The sequence below is a fragment of the Daktulosphaira vitifoliae genome, unplaced genomic scaffold (assembly GCF_025091365.1).
Source record: "Daktulosphaira vitifoliae isolate Bord-2020 unplaced genomic scaffold, ASM2509136v1 Scaffold_2, whole genome shotgun sequence".
Taxonomy (NCBI): Eukaryota; Metazoa; Arthropoda; class Insecta; order Hemiptera; family Phylloxeridae; genus Daktulosphaira; species Daktulosphaira vitifoliae.
In genome coordinates, this window is record NW_026099573.1 from 1,576,763 (window position 1) to 1,603,679 (window position 26,917).

The following is a 26,917-nucleotide window of genomic DNA, read 5'->3' on the forward strand; positions in this document are numbered from 1 at the left end:
TTGTATCGTATATTTGATTGTAATCAATATGACAGTATAAAACATGCTGAATTCGATGTATATATACACCTATTATTATTATTTAGAGCTACAGCTCTAAAAAAAATATTGTTAGCTTGAAGTAAATACAGATGTTTTAGCCGTTTAACATTAATGTCTATAATTTATTCTCTTCTTTTCACTATCGACAATATAGCATTAGAATACTTATGTACTGAGATTCTTCTAAACTGGAGCTAAATTAATATTCATTTGAATATTCGATGATAAATAATGTTCTTTTTCTTAAACATCTGGTATTAACATATGTAGGCGATCTAAACTCAATTTGATGTCATTCGTCGATAGTTAGATGCTTGTTAACAATTACGTTGGAGTGAGCCTATTTATTATTTTATTTATTTTACATCATTAGTCACGTTAACTGAAAAATCAATTGATTTTTCACGCAGGATTACTCATTGAAGTACGTTTTTAACATTTTTATTAACCATGTAACGATTCCATTACACTAGTGTATTAATCAATCTTGAAAAAATAATCTTCAAATCACTTTTATACATTAGATCAATTATTATAAATTATATAATAAGAATTGATCACTTGTGGCTTATAATATTTCATATTAGCTTAAAACCAATATAAAATTCCATACATATGCTACACCCAGAGAAAAACCTCGATCTATATAATAAATTCATTGTTCAATTTGATAAATATATCATTACTATTGAATCAATGATATATTTATCAATATAATATTTTTTTTTCTTGTCTTGAACAATAATTATTTATAAGAATAGTTATTTTGTTCGTATTAATAAAACATTATCATAAACCCTTGATAAAATTTCTCTTTCAATTTTGATTGAGATTTTTCTTTGGGTGTAGGCTTGAAATCGTTATAAAAAAAAAAAGAATTAATCGGTCCTGTTAAAATCCGAATTTTAATTAAAATCAGTAACTTATATTGATTTAAGGTTTTGTATAAAATGGTTGATAATTACCGTTGTTTTTTTTTAGAAAATTGTGAAAATAAATGTTAAGTTGTGCAAAAGAACTGTGGTATTGACGAGGATGTAAAACACAGGATTAAGTGCGGGTAGTTGAAGTAGAGAGAAGCGTCTGGTGTCTTAGGCGAAAAAAGCATTTAAATGAGGCTGAAAGGTAAATTCTACAAGACTGTAGTGAGACTAGCTATGATGTATGGTCCAGAGTGTTGGGCGATTGATAAGAAAGTAGAGCAGAGAATGAGTGTAGCAGAGATGAGAATGCTTAGATGGATGAGTGGAGTGATTAGAGAAGATAGGATAAGCATATAAGATGAGAGAAAATAGACTTAGATGGTTTGGTCATGTTATNGGGAGTATAGGTGTAGCGTCAATCGTTGATAAGATGAGAGAAAATAGACTTAGATGGTTTGGTCATGTTATGAGAAGAGAAGAATCGGAAGCTGTAAGAACAGTTATAGAAATGAATTTTGAAGGAAGAAAAGGTAGAGGAAGACCAAAAAAGAGATGGAATGATGTTATTGAATGCGATTTGAGGAAAGCTGATGTGAGCGTAGAGGATGTGGGAGATCGTGTCAAGTGGAAGTTTAGGATAAGGGTGCTCGACCCCAAGTAGTTGGGATTATGGCGAGGAAGAAGAAGAAGATGAAAATAAATGTTAAGCGTTTAAAACAGTTATACTTTTTTCAGTTACCGGTAATCGGTTAAAATCGACTAATAACGGAATAAAATTTGAAAATACGTAATTTCATACAAAAAAAAAATTTGGAGACTATTCACAAGACAATTTTTAATACCCCTTTCCCAATGTATCTTCAACTCATAACTTTTTGCTTCATAGGGATTGACTCAAAATTATTACTGTTGTAATTATAACTGTAGTGTTTTATTTTGGCTTTTATCCTTTTTACGAAAACTAAATTGTATGTTCACAGCGTAATCATTTTTGTTCTGAGAGAATTTATCTCTTCTCTAATGAGCTTTTATTTATTATCTTGTGAATGTTTAGTACCTAGTAATAGCATGACTGTAAAAATGTATTTTAAATTCTAACCATACCTTATTAAAATCAATTTTGTTTTAACCGGTAAAATTAAAGAGGCTATCGTTTTTTGTTGAAAAACCGAATTCTAATGTGTTGGTTGTTGTGGATACCGATTAATAATTTAAAAAAACATTCTATGCCGATAACAGATTTTTTTAAGAAAAATTATTCAAGCGTGGCAAAATATTGAACGATAAATCTTTTCAGCCACCCGGATCATATATTAAACTGCGTAGTATTAACTCATAAATGTATTTATGTATGTTTGCAGAAAGATTTCGCTATTTGGTGCAAAGAAAAGATATCGTATTGTCAAGAGTAGCATTGAAGTAGCAGAATAAGCCGCTGCCGCCACTGGCGGTAAGTTCGCCAACGTCGTTTGTTCGTCGTTACAACGACAAAAACGACCACGACGACGGCCGCCGACACAATCATCATCAAAACGTCGGCCGCCGCCAAGACGACCGCCGTCACCATCATTGCATCCAGACGAAGGAGATTGTTGATCCGGTTCAAATGATTTTCTGGTGAGTGGTTCTTCTTTCTTACTATAAAAATTTAATTTTTATTACACTCAATCTATAGTAATACTTCAAGTCAGAACCCTCGAAAATGCCTACTTGACAACTATAGTCATAATCTAATATTTACTTTTTTATTTCATTAAAGAATAATACAATTTATTTTCTCGTGAGCTACATTTTTTAAATGTACACTTGAAAAACGAATTTTTTTGTTTTGTATTAATGCTTTATTGTGTTAAATTTGCATTGTTTTATACGTTGATCATTAGTAAGCAACTTAAATCTACTCAGATTTTAAAAACTATATGTTAGTTTATAAAAAATATGTTGAGCGTGTTTCAGAAATGTTAGTTCTATTACAATTATCATGTTCTAAGGCTCAGTTTAGTTGGCGAATAGGAAAAATGGTCGTTTTTATTTGTTATCATAAAATAGGCCAACTTGGGGTGGTGGATAAACACGGAGCAGTTTAATATTTACAGATTTCATCACTTAATTTTTGTATAGAAATATATTGTGTTACTTAACAATACTTGTAAATATTTTACTAGTGCTGTAGATTGATACGGCTAAAATAATTTTAATTATAATTATTACGATAGATATTTTTACTGTAAATTAGTTTATTTAATAAGTTGTAATTTATATCTTAGTTAAATTGTTTGATATAATTGGTGTGGTTTTATTAAAACTTTAACTCTTTCATATATATTTAGTAGTTTGATTTGTGAAGTCTACTAAATAATAAAGGTTATTAACTTCTAAATTATTTTTAAACTCATAAACTATAGAATAGTATTAAAATTTATTTCGCCTCCCCCAAATAAATAATACTATACAAAATGGCAGTCAAACATAATTTTTAGATTACGGTAACAGCAGTACTTAAAGTAATATTTCAAAATACATCTGAAATACAAGTATCTCTGCAAAACCATATCATAGTTTTAGTATTATCCATGTTTGTTGCACAAATATCAGTTAAGTAAGAACTTATGGTAGAAAATACGTGGATTATGATGCAATGTTTATTTGATAAAGGCATTAGTTTATTATATATGAACACGTGCAAACAATCCTGCGCTAAAATTATTTATCAAAGTAGACCGCCAGAGTAATGCACTTTCAATGACATCTCGATACAATTGACGAGTAGAAAGAAAACGAAATCGTAAATAAGGTCACTCATGATCAAAAATCATAAGAAAACGAATTGCAATTTATTACTTCATTACAATATTTACGTAAAAAATGTTTACTTTGGAAAATAAATTATTGTAATAAAATATTTTTATCTTCAATACATATAAATGTTAATGTATCTAATATAGTTAACTTATTTTTTACGGTGAATTAAAAAAAACTGATCTTTTATGTGATTTGCTTAATTGATTTGATTTTAAAATAACAGATTAATATAATCATATAATATCTGCTCATGTTTACATTTTTAAAGTTTCATTTTGATGAAAAAGGAATAACTTTTATTTGTGACATTACTTCATTCAACTTCTTGACATTTTTAGTCGAAAAAAATTTTATTTTGAACAGTTTTTCTTAATAAATTATAATTTGATTGTTAAACAACTTATTATGTTTTATCAGAAATTTTTGATGAAGCACACATTATTTTATTGGATCAGAATATTAAAAGTCACATTGGGTACATTACATGTGGTTCACATGCATAATTTTGGTAATTAGGAAAGCTTGGGCTCTAAATATTGAAATTTTAGTAGAATTTATGAATTTGTCTAATTAATAAAACGTATTAAAAATGACTGAAAATTCCATTTTCTCTTTATTGTGTTAAAATTTGAGATAATAATTCGAAATCTTTTATTGTTTTGTTTAATAATATTAGTAGTCTAGCAAGCTGAGTATTAGTGTCTTAAATACAAAAATAATGTAAACATGTCACTAAATTTTAAATTAAAAATAACATTTTTGGTTATTTTAGATTATTAAAAAATTCATGAAACAAAATTGATGAGTAATAAATACTTACCCGCTAAATTTAGTTATTTAAAAAAAAATCTTCTGGTGTAATTTACTTTATTTGTTTTTTTTTATTCGTAGTAATTTATTAATTTTCTAGTTGAAATCATTTCTTAGCAGTTATTTTTGTTGAAATTATTTAAAAGAAAATTTTGATGGATTAAAAATCAGTTTTTAATAAGTATTTTGAACTGAAAAATAAATTATGAAAATTCTTATCAGTATTTGTATATAGTTAATGGATGTTATAATAGCTATTTTTAATAATACTCAGAAAGTGGGAGTTCTTTAAAAATAATCAAGTCGAATACTTACATATAAAAATGTATAATTATGAGTGTAATTAACCTATATTTCTTTAATTCGTCTTAAGATATTTTTTTAGTTTTACATTGCATCAAAATGTTGTTATTTTTATTGCTATCATGCTCATTTTCAAGTTTAAAATTTATAATTTAGATATGCTTTGATGTTAATATTATATAGGTGTTCAGTAAGTAAGGAAACGGGTAACTATTATTCTCATTATTTGTAACAATTAACCTGTTTCCTTACTTACTGAACACTTTATACAATAGATTTTGTGATAAACGGTGGCTTTTATATTACCTTATGATACTTCTAATTGTATTAAATTAGTTATATAATTGTTTGTCACAAGTGCATTAATACTAGACTATAGAATTTACATGATAAAGGTTAAGTGGAAATTAAAATACATACAGTTATAAATTTAGCATTATTGCATATCTAAATATCTAAATATTTAAATTTCTTTTTTTTTTTTTTTCAAAATTATACCTATTTAATACTTACCCATTATTTACAAATAAATAATTTGGCCAATGAATCCAAAGCAACGATACCACTCTATATTTTACAGGTTTCTTGTATTTTAAAAATATCACTGAATGCCATTTAATTTTTTTTCTGAAGTATTCAAAAATTGTAATTTTAACAATGATAATATAAGAAATCTGTATCAGAATTTATTCGCATAATCACTAAAGTCTTCTATACACAGTCTTCTTAACACTCCTATTTGGGCAAAATATTTATAACTACTACAAGTTTTAGAATATATTCAATAACAATATTCTATACATTTTTTTTTTATGCAATATTCTTCATAATTAATTTTTACATTTGCATTAAAACTTAGAAAAATTTTAATATTTTTACTACTTCATAATTAAACATTTGTTGACTATAATTTTCATGTTATAAAATGTGTGTTAATTATTAACGGGTTATAACTCGTTAAGCATCAATAAACAGTTTGCGTCATCGAGTGTCTGTGATCTTATGTACAATGCTTGCTCTCCTCGCTGCGATCAACCAACGGACAGTAGTAGGTGTAAATTAGTGACGTCCGGTGTTCGTTGATTATGATGAGCATTGTCAACAAAATATTATACATGCGTGTGAGCTGATCATGAGTAATTCCACGTTACATGTGATAATGTGCCGCGTTAAAAATACTAACCGGAATTATCATTCGGATAATTTATACTTAGTTTTAGTTTTAGTTATTATTGAGGTGGACATAATGCCCATGCACTCAGACCTGTTGGTCCATTGTGCGCACCTCATACCGAATTGTCTTGATTCGGTTTACCCACCTAAGTGTTATCACCAAAGTGTTAATACATTGCCAACCATAAGTCACCTCTAGAGATGACCAAAGAGTCCTGTCTTTCTGGCGAAATTAAGTATCTCTCTGGGTTTTAGGTTTTTAATATCCTCTTTTTCAGGAAATGGTTTATTAAAGTAGTTTGATCTTAGTGTGGACAAGGCTTCACATTCGCACATGATGTGAAATGAGTCTTCCTCTTCTACTCCACATTTTCTGCACAATGGTGATTCCGATACCCCCATTGCGTTAAGATGCTTAAGCAGGTGACCATGTCCTGTCAGTAGACCAGTCAGGGTGCTTATTTGATGTCTAGTCATGCTATTAAGATCACCCAGCAATAAACCAGGGGTCTTGATAAACATTTTAGATTGTCTAGGTACTACCAAGTACTTCCAGATTTTCCTGTGTTGTTCTCTGCACCAATTCTTGGGTAACGCTTTGAGCGATTGCTCAGTGAGCCCTACCACTGGTTCTGGTCCAACATAGGTGTTCTCTGCTCCTTTCCTGGCTAGNATTTAAACTATTTAATTCAATATAACAAAACCAGTGTGACACAGTAAAAGCTGTCTTATGGGCACGCCTTTGATGACCACCCCTTCAGAAAAAAAATTAAATAGTGTATATTATTTACAACAGCTATTTTTTTTTATCTTTATAGACTACAATCGTGACGGAGAGAAGAACATTACAGACGACGGAGATACACCGGTCGTGGGATTGTTGTCTTTGATTGACAACGACTAGTCACTAGTCATTTACTGGGCTAAAAAGCCTAAATCTTATAGAAATCACCAAAAAGCTATAAAATGGCTACAATAGATGGACGACCCGCCCAGTATGGGGTGACGTTAAAGAATCTAAGAGAGCTCATGGAGCATAGGGGGCGTGAAGGTATTACCAAGCTCAACGAACTTGGTGGAGTACAAGACTTATGTAAAAAGCTGTATACGTCACCAAGTGAAGGTAAATAATATTTAAGCTAAAAAATGACAAGTCTTTATTAAAATAAATACTGTTTTTGAGAACAGGATTAAGTGGTTCTAGTGCAGATCTAGAGCATAGGAAAGAAACATTTGGCTCAAATACTATACCACCCAAACCGCCTAAAACGTTCATGCAACTTATTTGGGAAGCCTTACAAGACGTAACTCTTATTATTTTGGAGATAGCTGCATTGGTTTCTCTGATCCTATCGTTATATAAACCAAACGACGGAGGAAGTATGCGTATAATTATGTTTTATTCTAATTTGAAAAATTATAATTTAACATATTAAAGCTAATATATATATATATATATATATTTTTATAATAGATATTATACACTTCATTTTTAAAAATCATCTTGATTTTTATTCATATTTTTACAATATATTGTTTTTATATTTTAATATTATACATTTATTTTATGAGATTCAAAACTATATGGAATTATATTTATATTTAATAGCTCCTTCATTTGAAGATGAAGAAACAAAACATGGATGGATTGAAGGATTGGCAATTTTGATATCTGTTATTGTAGTAGTAATAGTTACAGCATTTAATGACTATACCAAAGAAAGGCAATTTAGAGGTCTTCAAAACCGTATTGAAGGTGAACATAAGTTCAATGTAATCAGGCAGGGTGAACTACGACAGATATCTGTTGGTGACATTGTTGTGGGTGATATATGTCAGGTAAAACATTAATTTTAAGATTATTAAAAAAAATTTTTTGAATTTATTTAAACAAACTTTTATTTTTAGATCAAGTATGGTGATTTACTTCCAGCTGATGGTGTACTCATTCAGAGTAATGATTTAAAAATTGATGAATCATCATTAACCGGAGAATCAGATCATGTGAAAAAAGGAGAATTGTTTGATCCAATGGTATTGTCTGGTTAGTATAGTAAAATTAATTTTCTAGATGAAAAGTAAAATGTAATTGTTTTTGGTTTTATTTTAGGTACACATGTTATGGAGGGAAGTGGCAAAATGTTAGTCACAGCTGTAGGTATTAACTCCCAAGCAGGTATTATATTTACTCTTTTGGGTGCAGCTGTAGATCAGCAAGAAGAAGAAATGAAGAAACAACGAAAGGGTATGTAAATTAAAATGAATTTAATACCAAAAATATTTATATTTTATCTATACATTTTATTAACTGTAGAAGCCAAAAAGCAAAAGAAAAGTCTAACAGGTGAAACTGCCCCAGCACTTAATAGCAATTCAGCTGACATCAGTATGAAACGCATGGATAAACCATCTGATGATGATAGGGTAGGAGGCCAAGAGCACAATGCTGATTCTGAAGAACATACTAAGAAAGACAAGTCTGTGCTCCAAGCAAAACTCACCAAACTAGCTATACACATTGGTTATGCTGGTAGGTCATAGTAGTACACCTTTTTGAATTATGTTACTATAACCAATAGAATGTAATAACATTGATTTTTTTTAGGTTCTACAATAGCTGTATTAACTGTTCTTATATTAGTAATACACTTTTGTGTTAAAACTTTTATTTGGGAAGGACAATCTTGGAAAAGCCATTATGCAAGTAATTTTGTACGCCATTTTATCATTGGTGTTACTGTATTAGTTGTAGCTGTCCCTGAAGGTTTACCACTTGCTGTCACTTTATCCCTGGCTTATTCAGTTAAAGTAAGTATCAATTAGTTTTTATTTGTTTATTATAAAGTGATAAGTTTATCTTATTGTTTAATGTTATATTTACAGAAAATGATGAAAGATAACAACTTGGTTAGGCATTTAGATGCATGTGAAACTATGGGTAATGCTACTGCAATTTGTTCAGATAAAACAGGTACATTAACAACTAACCGGATGACAGTTGTTCAGTCTTATATTTGTGAAGTTTTGAGTAAAACTGTACCACAATTTGCGTCTATACCATCTAATGTAGGTAACATACTTGTACAAGCTGTGTCTATCAACTCTGCATATACATCTAAAATTATGCCTCCTGATGATCCAACTAGCGATTTACCTAAGCAAGTTGGTAACAAAACTGAGTGTGCATTATTAGGTTTTATATTGGCTCTTGGTAAAAATTATCAAACTTGGAGGGATGATATTCCTGAAGAGATGCTAACTCGAGTTTACACATTCAACTCGGTGCGTAAATCTATGAGCACTGTTATTCCTAGAGAAGGTGGAGGCTACCGTTTATTCACAAAAGGTGCATCTGAAATTGTATTGAAAAAGTGTACATATATTTATGGCAGAGATGGTAAATTAGAAAAATTTACTAAAGACATGCAAGAAAGGTTAGTGAGAAATGTCATAGAACCAATGGCTTCAGATGGTTTACGTACCATTTCAGTTGCATTTAAAGATTTTGTACCAGGAAAAACAGACTCACCCAATCAAGTTTTAATGGACGGTGAACCAAATTGGGATGCTGAAGATTCTATAGTATCTGACCTAACATGTTTATGTGTTGTTGGAATTGAAGACCCTGTTAGACCAGAAGTAAGCTTGTTAACTTTATTTTGTACTAGTTGGTATACTACATGAAGAATTACTTGTTTGTAGGTGCCTGAAGCTATAAGGAAATGCCAACGTGCTGGTATCACAGTGCGTATGGTCACTGGTGATAATGTGAACACTGCCCGATCAATTGCCACTAAATGTGGTATATTTAAGCCAGGTGAAGATTGGTTAGTTCTGGAAGGTAAGGAGTTTAACCAGAGAATTCGAGATGCTAATGGAGAGGTAAAAACACATTTAAACTAAACCAACGTATGTAATAACATAAGTATGTATAACATTTGTTATTTTAGGTCCAACAACATTTGTTAGATAAAGTCTGGCCTAAATTGCGAGTATTAGCTAGGTCATCCCCAACAGACAAATATACTCTAGTCAAAGGTATTATAGATAGCAAGGCAACAGATTCACGTGAGGTGGTAGCTGTAACTGGTGATGGTACAAATGATGGTCCTGCATTGAAGAAAGCTGATGTCGGTTTTGCTATGGTAAGATTAATATATTTAATTAAACAAAATTAATGTGATGAGTTCAAATCTATTTAAGTAAATTTTATTTTTTCTATAGGGGATTGCTGGTACAGATGTAGCCAAAGAAGCTTCAGACATTATTTTAACTGATGATAATTTCAGCAGTATTGTTAAAGCTGTCATGTGGGGTCGAAATGTTTATGATAGCATTGCAAAATTCTTGCAATTTCAACTGACTGTTAACTTAGTAGCTGTCATTGTAGCATTTATTGGCGCTTGTACTATTCAAGACAGTCCATTAAGAGTAATAATTTAATTTGTTTGCACTATTTGTTGATTTGTCTTTACATTATATATGTTTTATGTAGGCTGTTCAAATGTTATGGGTAAATTTGATTATGGATACGTTGGCTTCATTGGCTTTGGCTACTGAACTACCCACCGCCGATTTATTACTCCGAAAACCTTATGGCCGTACAAAGCCGCTGATATCTCGCACCATGATGAAAAATATAATAGGGCAGACAGTTTACCAACTAACTGTCATTTTCTCTTTGTTATTTTTCGGCGACAAGTTGTTGGATATACCCACTGGGCTTGGTGCTAAGGATGTTGCAAATCCTACCCAACACTTCACTATAATCTTCAATACTTTTGTAATGATGACATTATTCAATGAGATCAACGCTCGTAAGATTCACGGCCAAAGAAACGTATTTGAAGGATTTTTCTCAAATTCTATTTTCTATGGTATTTGGTTTGGCACATTGCTTTCACAAATCATCATTGTTCAGTTTGGCAAAGCTGGATTTAGCACTGCTAGTTTAACACTCGAACATTGGATGTGGTGTTTGCTTTTCGGTTGTGGTACTCTAGTATGGGGTCAAATCGTCACATGTGTGCCCACACGCAAGATCCCGAAGCTTCTTTCGTATGTCAAGTGCAATATTTTAAGGTTGTTGTCGCCTTATTATGGGAATGGGTTTCTGTAAACACGAAAAATTGTGTTTATATAAAGAATTGTATATTCTCTTCTATAATAAATTCATACTCAAATGTTTCTTAGAATATTTTTTGGCGACACAACTGAATTTTTTGTTACTTAAAGAATATAGATTTTTTTAATAATAATTATTTTTTAGATGGGGACGTGGTCATCCGGAAGAGTACACTAACGCTATTAATTTAGGTGAAGAGCACAAATATGATCCCGATTCCGGGCAAAAGCCGCGCGCCGGCCAGATCCTGTGGATCCGTGGACTGACCAGGCTTCAGACTCAGGTTAGAGCATTATTGGCTGCATCACTGCTAGCTACCGCCAAAATTGGGCGGATAAACTATTATTTTAAAAATAACTATTTTCATTTTGTCCTATATCGTTTCTTCTTGTTATCGTTGTCCTTTATATAATTTTTAGTTTTATTTTTCGTAATTTTAGTTTACGTAAAAATATTTTTATTTTTATATTCTTCCAGATAACGATCTAACAATGGTCCACTTGTCAGACAAGTTTTGACTATGTTGTTTATAGTGTTTTCTTCTTTCTGTATATTTTGTTTACTTTATTACTGTGCGCGATTAGTACTCAAAATATTCAATTTATTTTATTCTCTTCTTACTTCTTTTAATCGCCAACTGCTGATCGTTTTCATAATTATTAAATTTCTAGTTAATATTATACTATTTTTGACATTTTCAAATGCCGTAACATATCATTGCAAAGTTTTATTTATTATAGTATATTATTTATTTTATTTTATTTTTTTATACAATTTCGATCTTTTCTATTCCTTAACACAATGTCTTAGTCCCAGGGGTTGTCACGAACGAACGGTGTACACACGATATTATTTAAGAAAACTTTTTTTGATGCGTGTTTATATAGACNTGTCTTAGTCCCAGGGGTTGTCACGAACGAACGGTGTACACACGATATTATTTAGGAAAACTTTTTTTGATGCGTGTTTATAAAAATGAATTCTTTTTTAAAAAGAGTATCTATTTGGCTGAGGATTGTTCAAAAAACATTAGCCGCCAAGAAATATTATAAATATATTATATATATTTATCGACAGTTATAATATTATATATTTTATATGAATATTCAATGCGCATTTATTAAACTGTAAATATCATGTATTATTGTTTTCATGCAGTAAACAAATTACGATTATAGTGTTATTCATGGGCGTAGTTTACTATGAGAAATAAGGATTCAAGCTGCGACAAAACTTTTCATAGACCTTTAAGATGTCATAATTTATTGTTAAATGTTTCAAATTTTTTATTAATTTATTATCAATATGATTAGATTACATTATTTCTTCCACTCTGTTTATTAATCCAATAGATTAAGTGTATTACATTTTATTTTCTAGATGTGTGCGTTAGATTTACTCTATTCGTATATTGATATTTACATCGACTAACCATGATATCAAAATACCCATTTTTGTTAAACATTTTTAGGGTTTTACCAACATGAATGCATTAAAAAATATATTTAATAAGAATATTTAGATTATAAAATTACATCTTATATATTCTATTATTATTGTTCAATTTATACAGTCGTGTTATTGAGCTCTGCTTAGGACTCTGTCAGCAATACTAGAAGTTATTTTTTTTCAATATCACGTATGTTGTTAAATCATCCCAAATATATTGAATATTAACTAGCATGTTTTTTTAAATAATTTGGTGATATAAATTATACAGGGATAATTGTTTAAACTACGCCCATAACAATATTCTAATTCTGTTATTCAATATTATGTAAGGTGAATTATTTAGTCATTATGTCAATGGCCAATTTTTTCCATAGTATTTCATTTTAGTCAATAAATGTTTAGTCATCTGCTTATAAAACATTTACCTTATTATTAATTTAACATGGTCAAATTTTTTTGAGTACGTGTTGTCATCTAATAATAGAGCGAGCGAGCCAGCCGCATACATTTTTATCATTTAAAGATTTTCTGAAATATGTGAGGTTTTTTTCATCATTAACATTTTAAAATGCTAAATATTCTTTATAAAATTAGGACACTATATTTAATTTATGTAGATTTCTGTTTATAAATTCATTTTTAAGGGTAAAAACTAGTGGTATAAGTGAGGAAAGTGGAATTTTTATTTTTATTTAAATAAAAAAACAAAATGATATTATATTTAAAAAATTATTAATAATTAATTTTGGGACAAATTAACAACTTAATTATTTTCATGTGTCAAGTACAAAATGTTTTATTGCAAGTTATTATTTCAACAGTCGTTATTATAGCTTTTTTCGCTTAAACCACAAATGAATATTGAGATCTATAACATTAAAATTATTTCGAAAATCTCTTGCACGGTTTTAAATATCTTCTTAATAAAATACAATCAAAGGTTTCTAAAAATTAAATAAGAACACACTTCGCATGACACGCGTGTTGTGTTTGTGTGTTTGCAGCTGCGTGTCATCCGGGCTTTCAAGTCTACTCTGGAAGACCTGGAGGAACGGCGTTCCATACATAGTTTGCGCACAACTACCAGCTCACGGAGCCGTCCTTTGTCCGACAACATCACGTACATTGACGAAGAACACCACAACCACCAAGCAGTCCCTACTTACAAGACACCACTCAGTGAGGGATAGAACAAATAAAACTATTTTTAATGAATCTCAATTAATAGAACCTCAATAATAATGATGATGATCTTTTAATCGTGTGTGCGTCGTGTATTGAAATATCAAAAAATTTGTTACTTTATTTTAAAACATTTTATTAATAATTATGACAGATATCTTAAAATAATATGATGTTCGGTTTTATTACAAATACATATCCATATCTCTTTTCACTTTCTGTACCTATTTATACTATTCAAATTTATGTCTCTGGCTACGTCTGTAAAATGCTATTCAAGCATTTTATAAACAACATCGGTGTCGGCAGACATTAATAATCCAAAAAACGTTTCTAAAAAGTTAATTAATGAAGTCGATAAAATGAAAGTTATCATACATAAATTTGTGGTAAATATTAATTTTAATAGTTTATCATTAACATGATATAATCTAAAAGACCGCGTATATTATTTTAAACTTTTTTTATTCAATAGTATATAATACCAATATCAGCTACTTGTAATATTGCATTTTGTGATACTGTTTCGCTAATACCTAGTGCATATGGTATAAATTTATTAAACATATTTCGTAATTAAATGGTAAAAATACTAACCGTGGTGGTATTGGTAAATCATATTATGATTAAACTTATCCTAAACACATTTCCCCTCATTATGAACAAAAAAGTCTATGACGCACAAGGCATATACTGCATTAATACGCATAAATTCTTATATTTTTTTTTAAGAATGTTTCGTTTATTATTTATTATAATTAATTTAATTAAACTATAATGTAACGATTAGTTAATGCAAAATATTTTACACCTAGTATCTCTATATTATTATTGTCTGGCTCTCTCGCTCACTTACTAATTTCTTATTCACTATCACTTTGTTGTACTGTCTCTATCTTCGTACATTATTATCATCGTGTATTATTTACAACTTCTTTCTTCTACTTCTATTGTATAGATCATGTAGCTGTTAACACCATCACTAAATAATCAATTATCATTATTTTATTGTTGAAAGAATCACCAAAACTCTTACGCACATAATTATTTCGCCATTTATAATATATATATAATATTATAAATGTCGGTGTATTTATCTTTTCCGAACACTGAAATGACGAATTTACTAATATAAATGTTTATATTTTTTCTGCACTATGGTATATCTGCCTTTTCTATTGAAAAACATAACAGTTTTTCCTTATATACCTGGAGACTTGACGTGGGCCATAATTTTAAATATCACCTCTAATATAATAGATTAGCAAAAGACTTACTTTTAGGAAATATAATGCTTTGCTAATATATTTTATTAAGGTGCATATGATTTACAGGATTTTTTTTTAAGAAAAAATACTTTATTTATACTGTGATTTTGAATTCTAAGTTTTCATAATTTTCTCCAATTGATATTTGAAAAGTTGCTTGGTGGAAGGGTAGTTTTTAGAATTGCTTACTCATTGATTAAAACCATAAATTGATTTGGTTTTTAAATGTATGCATTGTTTTATCATCGACTCGAAAAATGCGGTTATATCATATAATAAGGTTAGTTTGTATCTGAAATAATAAATAAGCATTTCTTAATTTAATATTTTTTTTCATGCTAAATATCTCGTGGGTTGCTTAGCCATTATTGTATGTATTAATATACAAATGTATTGGTAACAATTAAAAAATAAAAACAGAACAAAAATTCAAATTACTTATACGTGGTTTTGGTGAAAATTATCCTTTAATCTAATACTGTTATTAATATTAAACGTTAAAGGTGATAGGCGGTGAATTGCAAGAACGTTTGATTCCGGTCCCATACAGCAAGAGCTCCACTGATCAAGCTGTAAGCCGCTTTCTTCCTTAATCTGATTTTTCTTGAATTTATATGAATTGTTTGTTTTTTTTATTATTATTTAACTTTTGTTCTGTATTACTAACGCTTCTACTACTAACTACAACTACTACTACTACAAATTTTAAAGCTTCTCGTAAACATGTAAATATTTTTTAAAAATATTCGGTCGAAATATGATAGCACCGATTATTAGAGTAATAAAATAATTATTATTAGCTACAAAATTTTTAATTGATTCTTACATACCTATCGGCCATGATTGTACAAGAATAATTTGGTACCACCTCAAACCTTCATTTGCTTTAAGGTAATTACAATATGGGGTTTTATGTAGCACTAAATGTATAAAATATGTATGAATGTGTTGAAAATAATTTTAAATAATTAGTTAGAACATAAAAAGCTCGATTTCTGGAGTGTTTGAAAAATGAGTTTTAACCCTTTCTGTTCTGAACCTTCATATAATACCCGGAAATACCTTACTTTTTCTTTTACTAGTGACCATATCTAATAGAAAACTTCGAATTTATCTAAATTGTTTATAATATTATAGACATTTTTTAATAACAACCATCAGTAAGCTATGTTTATATCTATTTATTTATCGGTCTGAACTGCATAAAATGAATATCATTGTAGAAAAAAAATCTGATTATTTAATTGGGATATCTTGCTAGTACCGAAAGGGTTAAAGAGTGCATGCAATTCTTTAAAGATTAACATTTTCCTTGCGTGTGTTATTTAATAAGGTATGGATTTTTAAAAAGCGTGTGCAATCTTGGTCGTTTATTTCATTTAAATAGCTGAGAAAAATAAATTGAATTTTAATATTATCGCGTTAAAAAGAAATTGCATAATTTTATAGTAGTAGGAGTTTTAGTAAATAAAACCTGAAATATGAATACTTACATTTTTAGGAAGTAGTAAAATATGTTTGTATACCTATGAAAAATGATAAAGCTGCTATTACATTTACTTCGCTGTTTCCCTAACCTTCTAATGCCTTAGACTGTGTTTATTTTAGTGTTTTGCATGTTGTATTTAAACTTATATTTTTACACTTGGCTTGTTTTAGCACTATTATAATGTATTTTTTGTGTGATCGCTTTATTTGACTAAATTTAGAATAAATTCTTTTCAGTATAGTAATTTCATGCAGACATGTACGCACTCATGTATTAACCGGCGGCGATTTTATTTCTGTTTTAAATTGTGTGTGTATGTGTGGGTGTACATTTTTTTGTCTTCGTAGTTCACTTCTTTAAATAACCTATACAACTAACTCTAAATTACTTTCGTTATTATAATTATTATTATTATCATGATATAAAAAAGAACGAATTTATATGCGTTTGTGTACATTTTTGTATATTGTACTATTTACATTTAAAAAATATAAATAGTAGAAGTGGTCAGGCAAATCGCGCGCGCTCGTGTGTGTAACATTACATATTTTACAAAATAAGTTGATGTTTAAAAAAGGAATTTCAGTAATTTTTATACTGTTTTCCCTGTTTTAGGCATATATACTTTGTAAAAAAAAGTTATTTGTCACTTTTATAATTTTAGCATAAATTAATAATTATCTTCATCTTTTATTAAACTTTTTTGAAAATAATATTTTAAAGTATAAAAAACAATCATCACCGAAGTTTAAGGGGCAACGTCGCACCCGCACTAGAGGTAAGGGTATAGTTATAGTTAATCATTTAAGTAAACATGATATTATTTTTTAAATAGCATTACAAAGAACATGTTAAACAGTGTTGGTTTAAAACTAAAACTAGATATTTCCAATGTTGTCAAATTGTCATTTAATTATATATTTAACATAAATTAACACGGTTAATGTATTAATTTTATTATCTTATTAATTAGGTTATATATACACATAGATCATAGTTATAATCCTAATCATAAATAATGATAATAATTGAAGATAATAATAATATTTAATAATAACAAGTTAATAGTTTGAATTTTATATATTGGCGTGCGTGTGTGTATGTGTATGTGTTTGGGTTTTTTTTTAAATTTCACAAGTGATTTATTTATTTTATTTTGTTTACATATATTTTGGCTGCTAAAGTATTATAATTATTTTTCTTTTTTAAGTTATCAACGAGTCAAACTTTATGCTCGTCAATGCTTTTGCCGATGACTAATGTGTGTGGACGATTTAAAATTTTATTCAATAATTTTTTTTGTTGCTTTTGAGATACTTTTGTTACTTTTTTCTTCAATTTTTTTGTTACTTGCAAGTGGAATAAGAAGATTTTTTTTGTAACGCACACATGTTTCTTTTCAGAGAATGTGGCAAGGTCAAATGGTTTGACCAGTTGTTGTTCGTCTCGGACACAAGACACCACACACACGTTAACCCCCAAAAAATTCCGCAAAATTATTATAAATATTTAAAAAATTGTGAAGAGAAATATATTATTATAATAATTTTTATAAAGAGAAAAATATACGCGATCAAACATTTTACAACTTACGTCGAACGCGATTTAAAATATTTGTACTACTATTATTATTATGATTATTATGATTATTATTATTATTATTATTATTATTATTATTATTATTATTATCATTGTTAAATGTTCTTTTCTCTTGCTCTATATATTTATATAGATAAATCTGCCAACTCCTGGTCGGTTTTTGTTATTCTTCTTGTTCTTGTTATACTGTAATAGTAGATGTGTATGGTTATATTATTATTACGGTAGTGTTAATTAATAATTGTTGAGCATATTATATTATACTCATAATTTTTTCTATAGAGCCGTATTTATTGTTAACGTAGTATAGGACGTATGTAATAATGTACTCTTTGCTGGACCATCCCTTGATTCTTTATCATACGGTTAAATTATTATTACTGGTCTATAATAATTCTGATATTTTCATACATTTGAAAAAAAATTGAGTAATAATTAATTATTATATGTTTATTTCTAAATAATTTTAGGTATATTAATTTATAATGCGTTATTGTTCTATTTTATGAAATATTAATACAGTTTTGATTGAAATAATGTACTGTCAATTTTAATTTTCGATAATATAGCAAATTACAACCTGCTTCGTCATACTATCCAACTAGATACTTTGATTTTAATTGACTTACAAAAAATCATAAAACTATTCTGTGTAAATTAATAATTGTTGTTCAATGTTGGAGCGTTGCGTGTATGTACAAGCTCAAATGTATTTATTATTATATTTGTATAAAATTATATTATTAACTAACGCTTTACTAATTTTTTTTATAAACACTTTTCTTTTTTATATAATATTAAGTTGTTCGCACGCTGCCTCTAAATAACTATAATCTTCGTTTTATTCAAAAAGTTAATAGCGGAAAAAGGGGAAAAATGGCTGTTTAGATTTAAATAATTATATTTTAATTATGTACGAGTTAAGAATCTACTTAATATCTTGAAAAAGATACTATTATTACTAGGTGTTATATTATTTATTTATATTTTTCATTGTTATTCGCTACTGCTAAGATGAAATTTCATACATAGTTTAATAGGTATACCTATTGTTAATATTTGTTTATCGACTTTTAAAATGTATTTAAGTGAAATAAACCATAGTTGAACGCTTATTACTTTATAGTTATACATAATTGTAATTATATATTTTAAAGTATTAAGTGGACTCCGTCAATAGTTTGTTGAAACTATTATGTATTTCTGTTTTATTAACAAAAAAATGTTAAATAAAGTGCACAGCAAATTTTATTATTAAAAATGTTAATTTATAAGTTATATTTGACACCCCTGCTTTAGTAAATAATCTTCAGTATTAATCTGGAATCAATTCGAAAAAGAATAATCGATTATTCTACATGTTAATTTTAATAAATGCATTCATATGTAACATTTTCTTTGAGAAATTTAAAAATCTCACGTGTACATATTGATAAACTATGGGCATTATTACAATAGGACGTTACCATAATTACAAACGGTAAATATTCTATTTCTTAGCATGAAATATACTCTATAAAGTATTATTTTAATTTATTTTATTGTTTTCTATAGTTTTATGATTGCGTGTGTTTAGATCGTTAAAAGAACTACAAAAACTACTGACTGACTTTAAGTATAATTATGATTTTTATGTAGTACTTTATTTAAATTTAACTTTGTACAGTTATACTGCTGTACAAAAAACTAGATCTACTTCAATCTGGTCAATATTATTAAAATTTGTTAAGCTTAATTTCTACCATAAATATCGTTGTATATATTATATATTGTATGGTTTCATGTTACTGTCTATTAATTTTTGTTTTTTGTGCATGCTTATATTACCATTACTGCCGTCATACTCATCGCAAAACATTATATTTATATAATTATCATTGTCATTTTATACACTAAATTTGTCTCGCCGACGTCGCCGCTGCAGCAGCACTAGATTTTGTAATTATATCATAATCATCAATAGTTGTAGATATATGAAAATCATTACCTATTCTTTATTTTTTACAAATTTTAATAGTTTACTTGCCTACGTATGAATATATATTTATTCCTTCTTCGCCGCTTACCACCACTTAAAAAACAAAATTCTTATATTAATGTATTATTATAATATTTAATATATTCTTAAAATATAATATTTTATTTTATATGAAATGTGTATTGAAAACATATTTAGTTTGAATCATACAAGCGTTTGTATATATTTTTAGTAGTTCCTGTATGAGAAATGGAACTAAATATAGAGTGGTTAGCTAGGGAGTAGCTTTATACTAAAAAAATCAAAATATTACAAACTTAAACTTGTGTAAACAATTTTGTTTAGGATTTATTATATCTAATATTCATATTGCGTAATTATTTATTTGGTTGGGAGCATCTCGTGTATTTTAAATGTACAATACCCAGTGAAACTAATCAAAAAATCATTTCATTGATTTGAAAAAATATTGTAGTTAATGAGTTTCGTTTATGCGATGATAGACAATCATAGCCACCTTGTTTATATTTTTTAGTGTATTGAGTTGCTAAAAATTTTAACAGCAAAACAATTTATATCATTTCAAATTTCTCGATCATGTTTTTTTAATATATTTTTCAAATTTAAATGTGGTCAAAATTTTTTTCTAGTAATTAATAGTATTTTCTAAAACGTTAAATAGTGTGTATTAGGTATGTGTATTTTTGTATACACGCACATTTCTTTGAAGGTTTTTTTCAGGAGATTTTTTTTTAGTTATTTCTTTATTGTTGCTGCTGCCGCTGCGATTATTTTACATTAATGTAAAATTGTTTTACTACCCAATTTACTTGCATAAGGTTGTTACGAAATTTTTCCAATAAATAATTAAATTATGACTGAAATGGTAACATTAGCCGACGGTGTGCAATGTGGTGATGCTGCTCTAAACTGAGTCTTTGCAGCAGCTATTGCTCTGTGTGTACATGTAATGTTCGCACTTGACAACCAAATGTATTACACTCTTTTTAATAGGGCTAACATTTTTATTTTAACTAACAAATCCAATTTTTGTGGCGATTATTGATTTTGTTCAAAGGTGGCCGTCCAGAATAATTACTAGCTCGAGTTCTGTTCAAGGCTCGTCACCATCGCATTTATACAATCATCTCGACTGTCATAGACCATCAGCTAGTTTGTCAACATGTTGAGAGTCTACGTGCCGCTCGTGTCAACTAAATGGTTATCTACTCCAAGATAAAAATACCATAACTGTATTATTACTTTTAATTTGTTTAATTTCTAGAATTCCATTAATTATTTATTCTAGCGACAGTATTTTTACTAGTATAATTAATTTAGATCTTAATTAAGGATAATATTATTATAATTAATGAATTTGTTTGTTTTCAATTAGGAGGACACACAATATTATTATTGTCTTAAACTATTTTAGTTTTGAACACTTTCTTTGACGCCCTATCGTTTTTTATTGATATTGTTGTTACTGTTAAGTTGTTTTACTGCAGTCATTATTCTCCTAGAGTTGTAAAATTTTATTAAATTATTGCGCTTAATGTTGAAATTACCATAATTTATTAAATCATAACTATTTAAGATTCTATAGACATCTTAATTGATGATATTATTATTACTTTTGCTCAGAGTCAGAATAATCCATTTTTAATTTAATATTGTTATTTAGTGTACTAAAACAGATAAATTATTGTTAGAGTTTTGTAGACAGTAATATTGTTGTTATTGTTGATATTTTTAATGTATGAATTAATATTTATTGTTGTTATTAGGCTATATATGTTAATTTTATGTTAAAAGTTTAAAGTATACATTTAACAAAATAATTAGCTATTGACCGTTAAATTTTTTGTGAAATATAATGAAACGTCTGAAATATTTTCCCTTTGGTGGATTGTTATGAAAATCATTGTATGTGTTTCAATTTGACTTAAGTAATGTATTTTGACTACTCATTAGAGATATTATGTTTCTTTACTCATTCATAGTATACATGAATGATACACTAATGATAAAATATAAACCACAAGCTTTGAAGTATTACTATTAGTTATTATTTTGTTATCCATTGGTTTTTACCTATGTATCATTAAAGTTAGGACATGAACCACGAACATGTAAATGAATATCAAACTTGAAAACAAATTCATTTCAGAAATATGAATAATTTTCAATTAACAATTTTTTAATCATTATTAATTAAATTTATCCTGTGTCAACTAGCATAAATTAAAAAAAATAAGTGAAACACACGTGCGCGCCTACACATTTATACTTCAGTACTGAATGTGCTAACAAATATTACTTTTTGTCATAATATGAATTACTATTTTGCACACTTCTACTTTTATTATACCATAATTATTGATAGACTTGTATTTGCATACTTATGCTTTTTATTTTAAATTTTGTTGCATGTTGCTTTTAGTACCACCATTACCTCTACCTAAAAGCTTCTGCATGACCCTATAGATACCAATACTTCCATTCTACTCTTCCTTCTGGTCCTCGTCGTCATATTCTCTCTGCTTACATACAATACATAAATTAATACGATAAAATTACCACCGCCCGACACCCCTATTGTTACACACATAATATGAACTTGAACAATATGTGCTGACCATTACCACACTGACATTAATCATTAACGCTGCATATACACATACATTTTATAACAACATTTTATGGTTTTATACAGTATGCGTTTTTTTTTAATTAAATAATATCACGCATTAAAAATAAAAACGTCGCTGCCGACGCCGCTGCTGATGCTATACTTATTCATAAATATTTTTTTAATTTTATAACTTATCATTTTTATAATCACATAGATGCTGTACTACTAACATCTCATATAATTAATATTGTCGTTTACACTGCCGCTCCGCTATTTTTCTTATTTATTTATTTTTTAAGTTTTTTTTTTTTTTTTTGACTCGACTTTATTTATTATTATTATTTTTTGTTAGAATTTTTAGTTTTTACTATAGTATTAACGTTAAACGCGCACACGCGTAGAGTATTATTATTATTATTGTTGCGTTATTACTAATCTGATTTGTTTCACTATTATTTTTTACTCTGTTATATGTGTATTTATATATGTATTTTATTTGTTTTTTTCTGTGACTGCCGTTATCACACAGATACGAGTGGTTAATGCTTTCCGCCAGGGTCTAGATGCTCGGTACGGCGAATCGCTGGCCGAGGTGCTGCGAAAACAACCGTGTTTCAGCAAGCGACTTTCTGCGGTGGCGGCGGCATCGTCTTCCGGCGGCGGCACCAACAACGGATCCATTGAATATGCAGACAGCGACAACGTGATGGGCGTACCTCACATAGATGTAGAACGCCTGTCGTCGCACAGCCATACAGAGACGGCCGTGTAAATTACACACTCACACACTCATATTAATAATAAGTAATATAGTAAATATACATAACAGTAATCTCCTATCTTTGAAAAATTAAACAAAAAAAAATAATTTTAACAAACTTTTTGCTTTACTTAGACAGTAGAAAAGATTATTTTTATTATTATTATATTTTATTGTACAAAATTATAATTAACTACCCCGCCTCATTAAACATTTTTTAGCGTTCATCAACTCCACCGACGACAGCACAGCGCAAATAACATTTGCATTCGCTCGTATTAAATGTTCGATTCGTGCCTTAAATTATTTAAATGTTTTTTAAACGAATGTAAAAAAACAACATTGTGCCGATGGAGTAGGGGGGTAGTAAATCGTTGGCTAATTGTAGTATTTTATTACGAATGGTAATACAAATTAGTGAGTATCCTACCAAATGCCGATGTTTTGTATTGAGTTATAATTTCGTTTAAGTCAGTTTTAAAATGAGAATTCGTCAAAATTATTAGAAAGCAAGTGCTGGTTTTATTAATATTTTATTTTTCTCTACTATACACACAAACCTGTGTGTTAATGTTATTATTGTTCATATTGTAACGTAATAACTAACGACAAAAATGTCGATTGCGTACGCTGCCGCCGAGTTGCATTTATTTATTAATATTTTAAATATTCTAATTATTATTATGTATTAAATACTTAACACACCGGACGTCCAAGTCGCTTCGGTCAAACAATTATTTTTATTCAATTTTGTAATGAAAACAACAAATACAATCTTAATTCTAGAATTCTATGATAGTAATAATAATTATGCAACGCGAAAATAAGATTTTTTATGTGTTCCCTTAAATTTAATGATAATATTAATTAATTTTAATGATTAATCTTAATTAAAACGCGTTAACGTTGATGAATATAATAATTATAACCTTATTTATACAATTAAATTATAGTAATAATAAGTTAGACACTTGTTTCGAACAAATATAATTGCAACAAAAACAATTAGCATTTTAGAATTTTTATTTATTTTTTTTTTTATACTTAACGTAATATTTTATTTTTTGTGTATATATAAAATGAATAAATAAAAATAATGATTATAAATAGGGAGAAATATTTCAACGTTTATTAAATAATAATATATTTTATGTATAATTACCTATGTTTTTCATTGGTTATAAACGTCGTGTATGTGTATTGTGTACATATTAATTTTGATGTATGTATTGTTATTACACCTTTGTAGATTATTTTATTTAGTTTAACGCTAGACAAACACATATAAACAAATAAAAGCTTTTCAATTAATTCTTCCGAAAATGCTATTACACTCGTGGATTTAAAGTGTATTATTACTTATTATATTTTAATGTTATATGTACACACACGCCTACACCCATTGTATAAATTATGTTTTTTTTATCTTAGATAACTTATAAAAATAAATTGATTTTAACTACTACTGAATGATTGTATAGCATAAAATAATATATAGATATGTCTGTTATATTATACATTAGGTATGATTTTTTTTTTTGTTAAAATAAAAATAAAACAATGTTAAATACCTATTATAAACTTACTACTTAAACGAAGTAAATATGGTTGGTTAAGATGTATAAAGGTCATATGTTTTAACTTTATCCGCTATTTTCTACTTATTAAAGTAATATCGCGGTAGATTGCTTTTGTTCATTAAATGTGTAAGTTCATTATGAATTTTTATTCTTTTTATTCCTTATATTAAAATTTATTCTGCTTGTTTTTTTAATTTTAAGTTATTCATGTACGTGTATTAGCTTGTAATCATTCAAAATTCTATTGAAAATCAATATTGTTACTTATTTAAATACGTATTACGTATTGGTTAACTTTACTTTGTTTACTTTCTCCCGCTGATATTTTTGTTCACGCGTGTATATAAAAAATAAAACTTAAATAGATNTATTATTGGTTAACTTTACTTTGTTTACTTTCTCCCGCTGATATTTTTGTTCACGCGTGTATATAAAAAATAAAACTTAAATAGATGTGATGTGTTACTACGAACTAATACAAGTACTGAAATAAATAGGATAGATTTATGCTGGAAGCTCATTTATACTAAAAGCATTTTGTCCATTAAAAAATGTTATTAGGTGTTCAGTAAAAAAAAAAGAAAAAATTAAAACATTTTAATGTTATTTTCTGTTTTTCTGATTTATTTTCTTAATACTAAATCAGAGACTATTCTATTAAAACGGTGAATCACACCCAAACGAAATTGCCGACTAAATAAAAATTAATTACCATTTGGTTAATGTGACCTTCTTTTTTATACGAAATAGAGGTTCCTAATCAACATTTAAATTGTCGGCTCGGCAAAATATAAGAAATACACTCCCCTAGAGAATTGTGAGCTTTAATGTTATTAAAAATAAGGAAAATGACATATTTAACCTATTTTTTTAATCGTTTAAAGTTGATTTTTGTGAATGTTTATAATAAAAAAAATGAATTTATCTTATCATAACTTTTAGCTCAATTGGCAAGTTTGAAATTGACATCATTAATAGAAAATTTTATGAGAATTAAAAAAATTGTATCGTTAAGATTAATATGCAGTTAGGAAGTTTTATAATTACTATTTATAGTAAATTTATCAGAATAGCTCAATATTTTTTTGTATTTTTATCGTAATAAATAACTTAAGTAGAAGTAATAGTAATCATTTCCTAGTAACTTTTGGTGTTTAAAAAGATTCTGCAATTGAAATATTCAGAACTTAATTCATTTTAATAATTTACTTTAACTAAAAGAATCAATCAAAACAAAATTACTCAATTGAACGTATTATAATATTTGATTATAATTGTAAAAATCCATTATTAATTCATAAGAAACTAACAATCATTTTTTTTAGAAATGATTTATATTGCAACATGTTGCCAAAAAATTTGGTATATTATAATCTAGTAGTAACACACACAAATAGAGTAAATATATTATGAGATTACAAAGTAAAATGATTTAATATTTTAGTTGAATAATTAATTTAATATTTTAGGTTTAGTTGAAACCTATCATATCTAACTTGATTCGATAATAAATACTTTGAAAACATTAGAATTGAATAATTTTAATTGTCTGTATGGAGAACATGGGACAAATAACTGTTTAATTGATAAATTAGAATTTTTTTTCAATTTTTGACGGTAATATCTTCAACTAGATACGAATTGTAGTAATTTGACGTATCGTTGAAAAAAGTAGGTCAAGTTAGAGCAGAGAAAATAAATGACAGTCACAAAAAAATACCTTCTTAGCTTTGCATTAAAATTAAAACTTCAGATATAATAAAATAATTTTAATATGAATAATAAATTTCTTCTCG

The 26,917-nt window shown here is 27.9% G+C and overlaps 1 protein-coding gene across 10 annotated transcripts in view; it reads left to right on the forward strand.

Moving 5' to 3' along the window:
* LOC126899725 (plasma membrane calcium-transporting ATPase 1) overlaps positions 1 to 25,263 on the forward strand; it is a 42,178-nt gene extending 16,915 nt beyond the window's left edge. For 4 of the 10 annotated variants that reach the window (XM_050674838.1, XM_050674840.1, XM_050674841.1 and 1 more), the window contains exons 2-17: positions 2,327 to 2,582; positions 6,872 to 7,176; positions 7,242 to 7,433; positions 7,663 to 7,892; positions 7,962 to 8,097; positions 8,164 to 8,298; positions 8,368 to 8,583; positions 8,659 to 8,861; positions 8,937 to 9,692; positions 9,756 to 9,935; positions 10,004 to 10,198; positions 10,278 to 10,484; positions 10,549 to 11,111; positions 11,323 to 11,461; positions 15,584 to 15,652; positions 23,311 to 25,263. In XM_050674838.1, coding sequence (XP_050530795.1) covers positions 7,020 to 7,176; positions 7,242 to 7,433; positions 7,663 to 7,892; positions 7,962 to 8,097; positions 8,164 to 8,298; positions 8,368 to 8,583; positions 8,659 to 8,861; positions 8,937 to 9,692; positions 9,756 to 9,935; positions 10,004 to 10,198; positions 10,278 to 10,484; positions 10,549 to 11,111; positions 11,323 to 11,461; positions 15,584 to 15,652; positions 23,311 to 23,553 — 3,621 coding nt within the window. In that variant the 5' untranslated portion in view covers positions 2,327 to 2,582; positions 6,872 to 7,019 and the 3' untranslated portion in view covers positions 23,554 to 25,263. Of the gene's footprint in view, positions 1 to 2,326; positions 2,583 to 6,871; positions 7,177 to 7,241; positions 7,434 to 7,662; positions 7,893 to 7,961; positions 8,098 to 8,163; positions 8,299 to 8,367; positions 8,584 to 8,658; positions 8,862 to 8,936; positions 9,693 to 9,755; positions 9,936 to 10,003; positions 10,199 to 10,277; positions 10,485 to 10,548; positions 11,112 to 11,322; positions 11,462 to 13,634; positions 13,810 to 15,583; positions 15,653 to 17,972; positions 19,287 to 21,224; positions 22,205 to 23,310 lie in introns of those variants that run through there. The other 6 variants (XM_050674843.1, XM_050674845.1, XM_050674844.1 and 3 more) reach the window with 6 other exon arrangements.
* Positions 25,264 to 26,917: the final 1,654 nt, after the last annotated feature.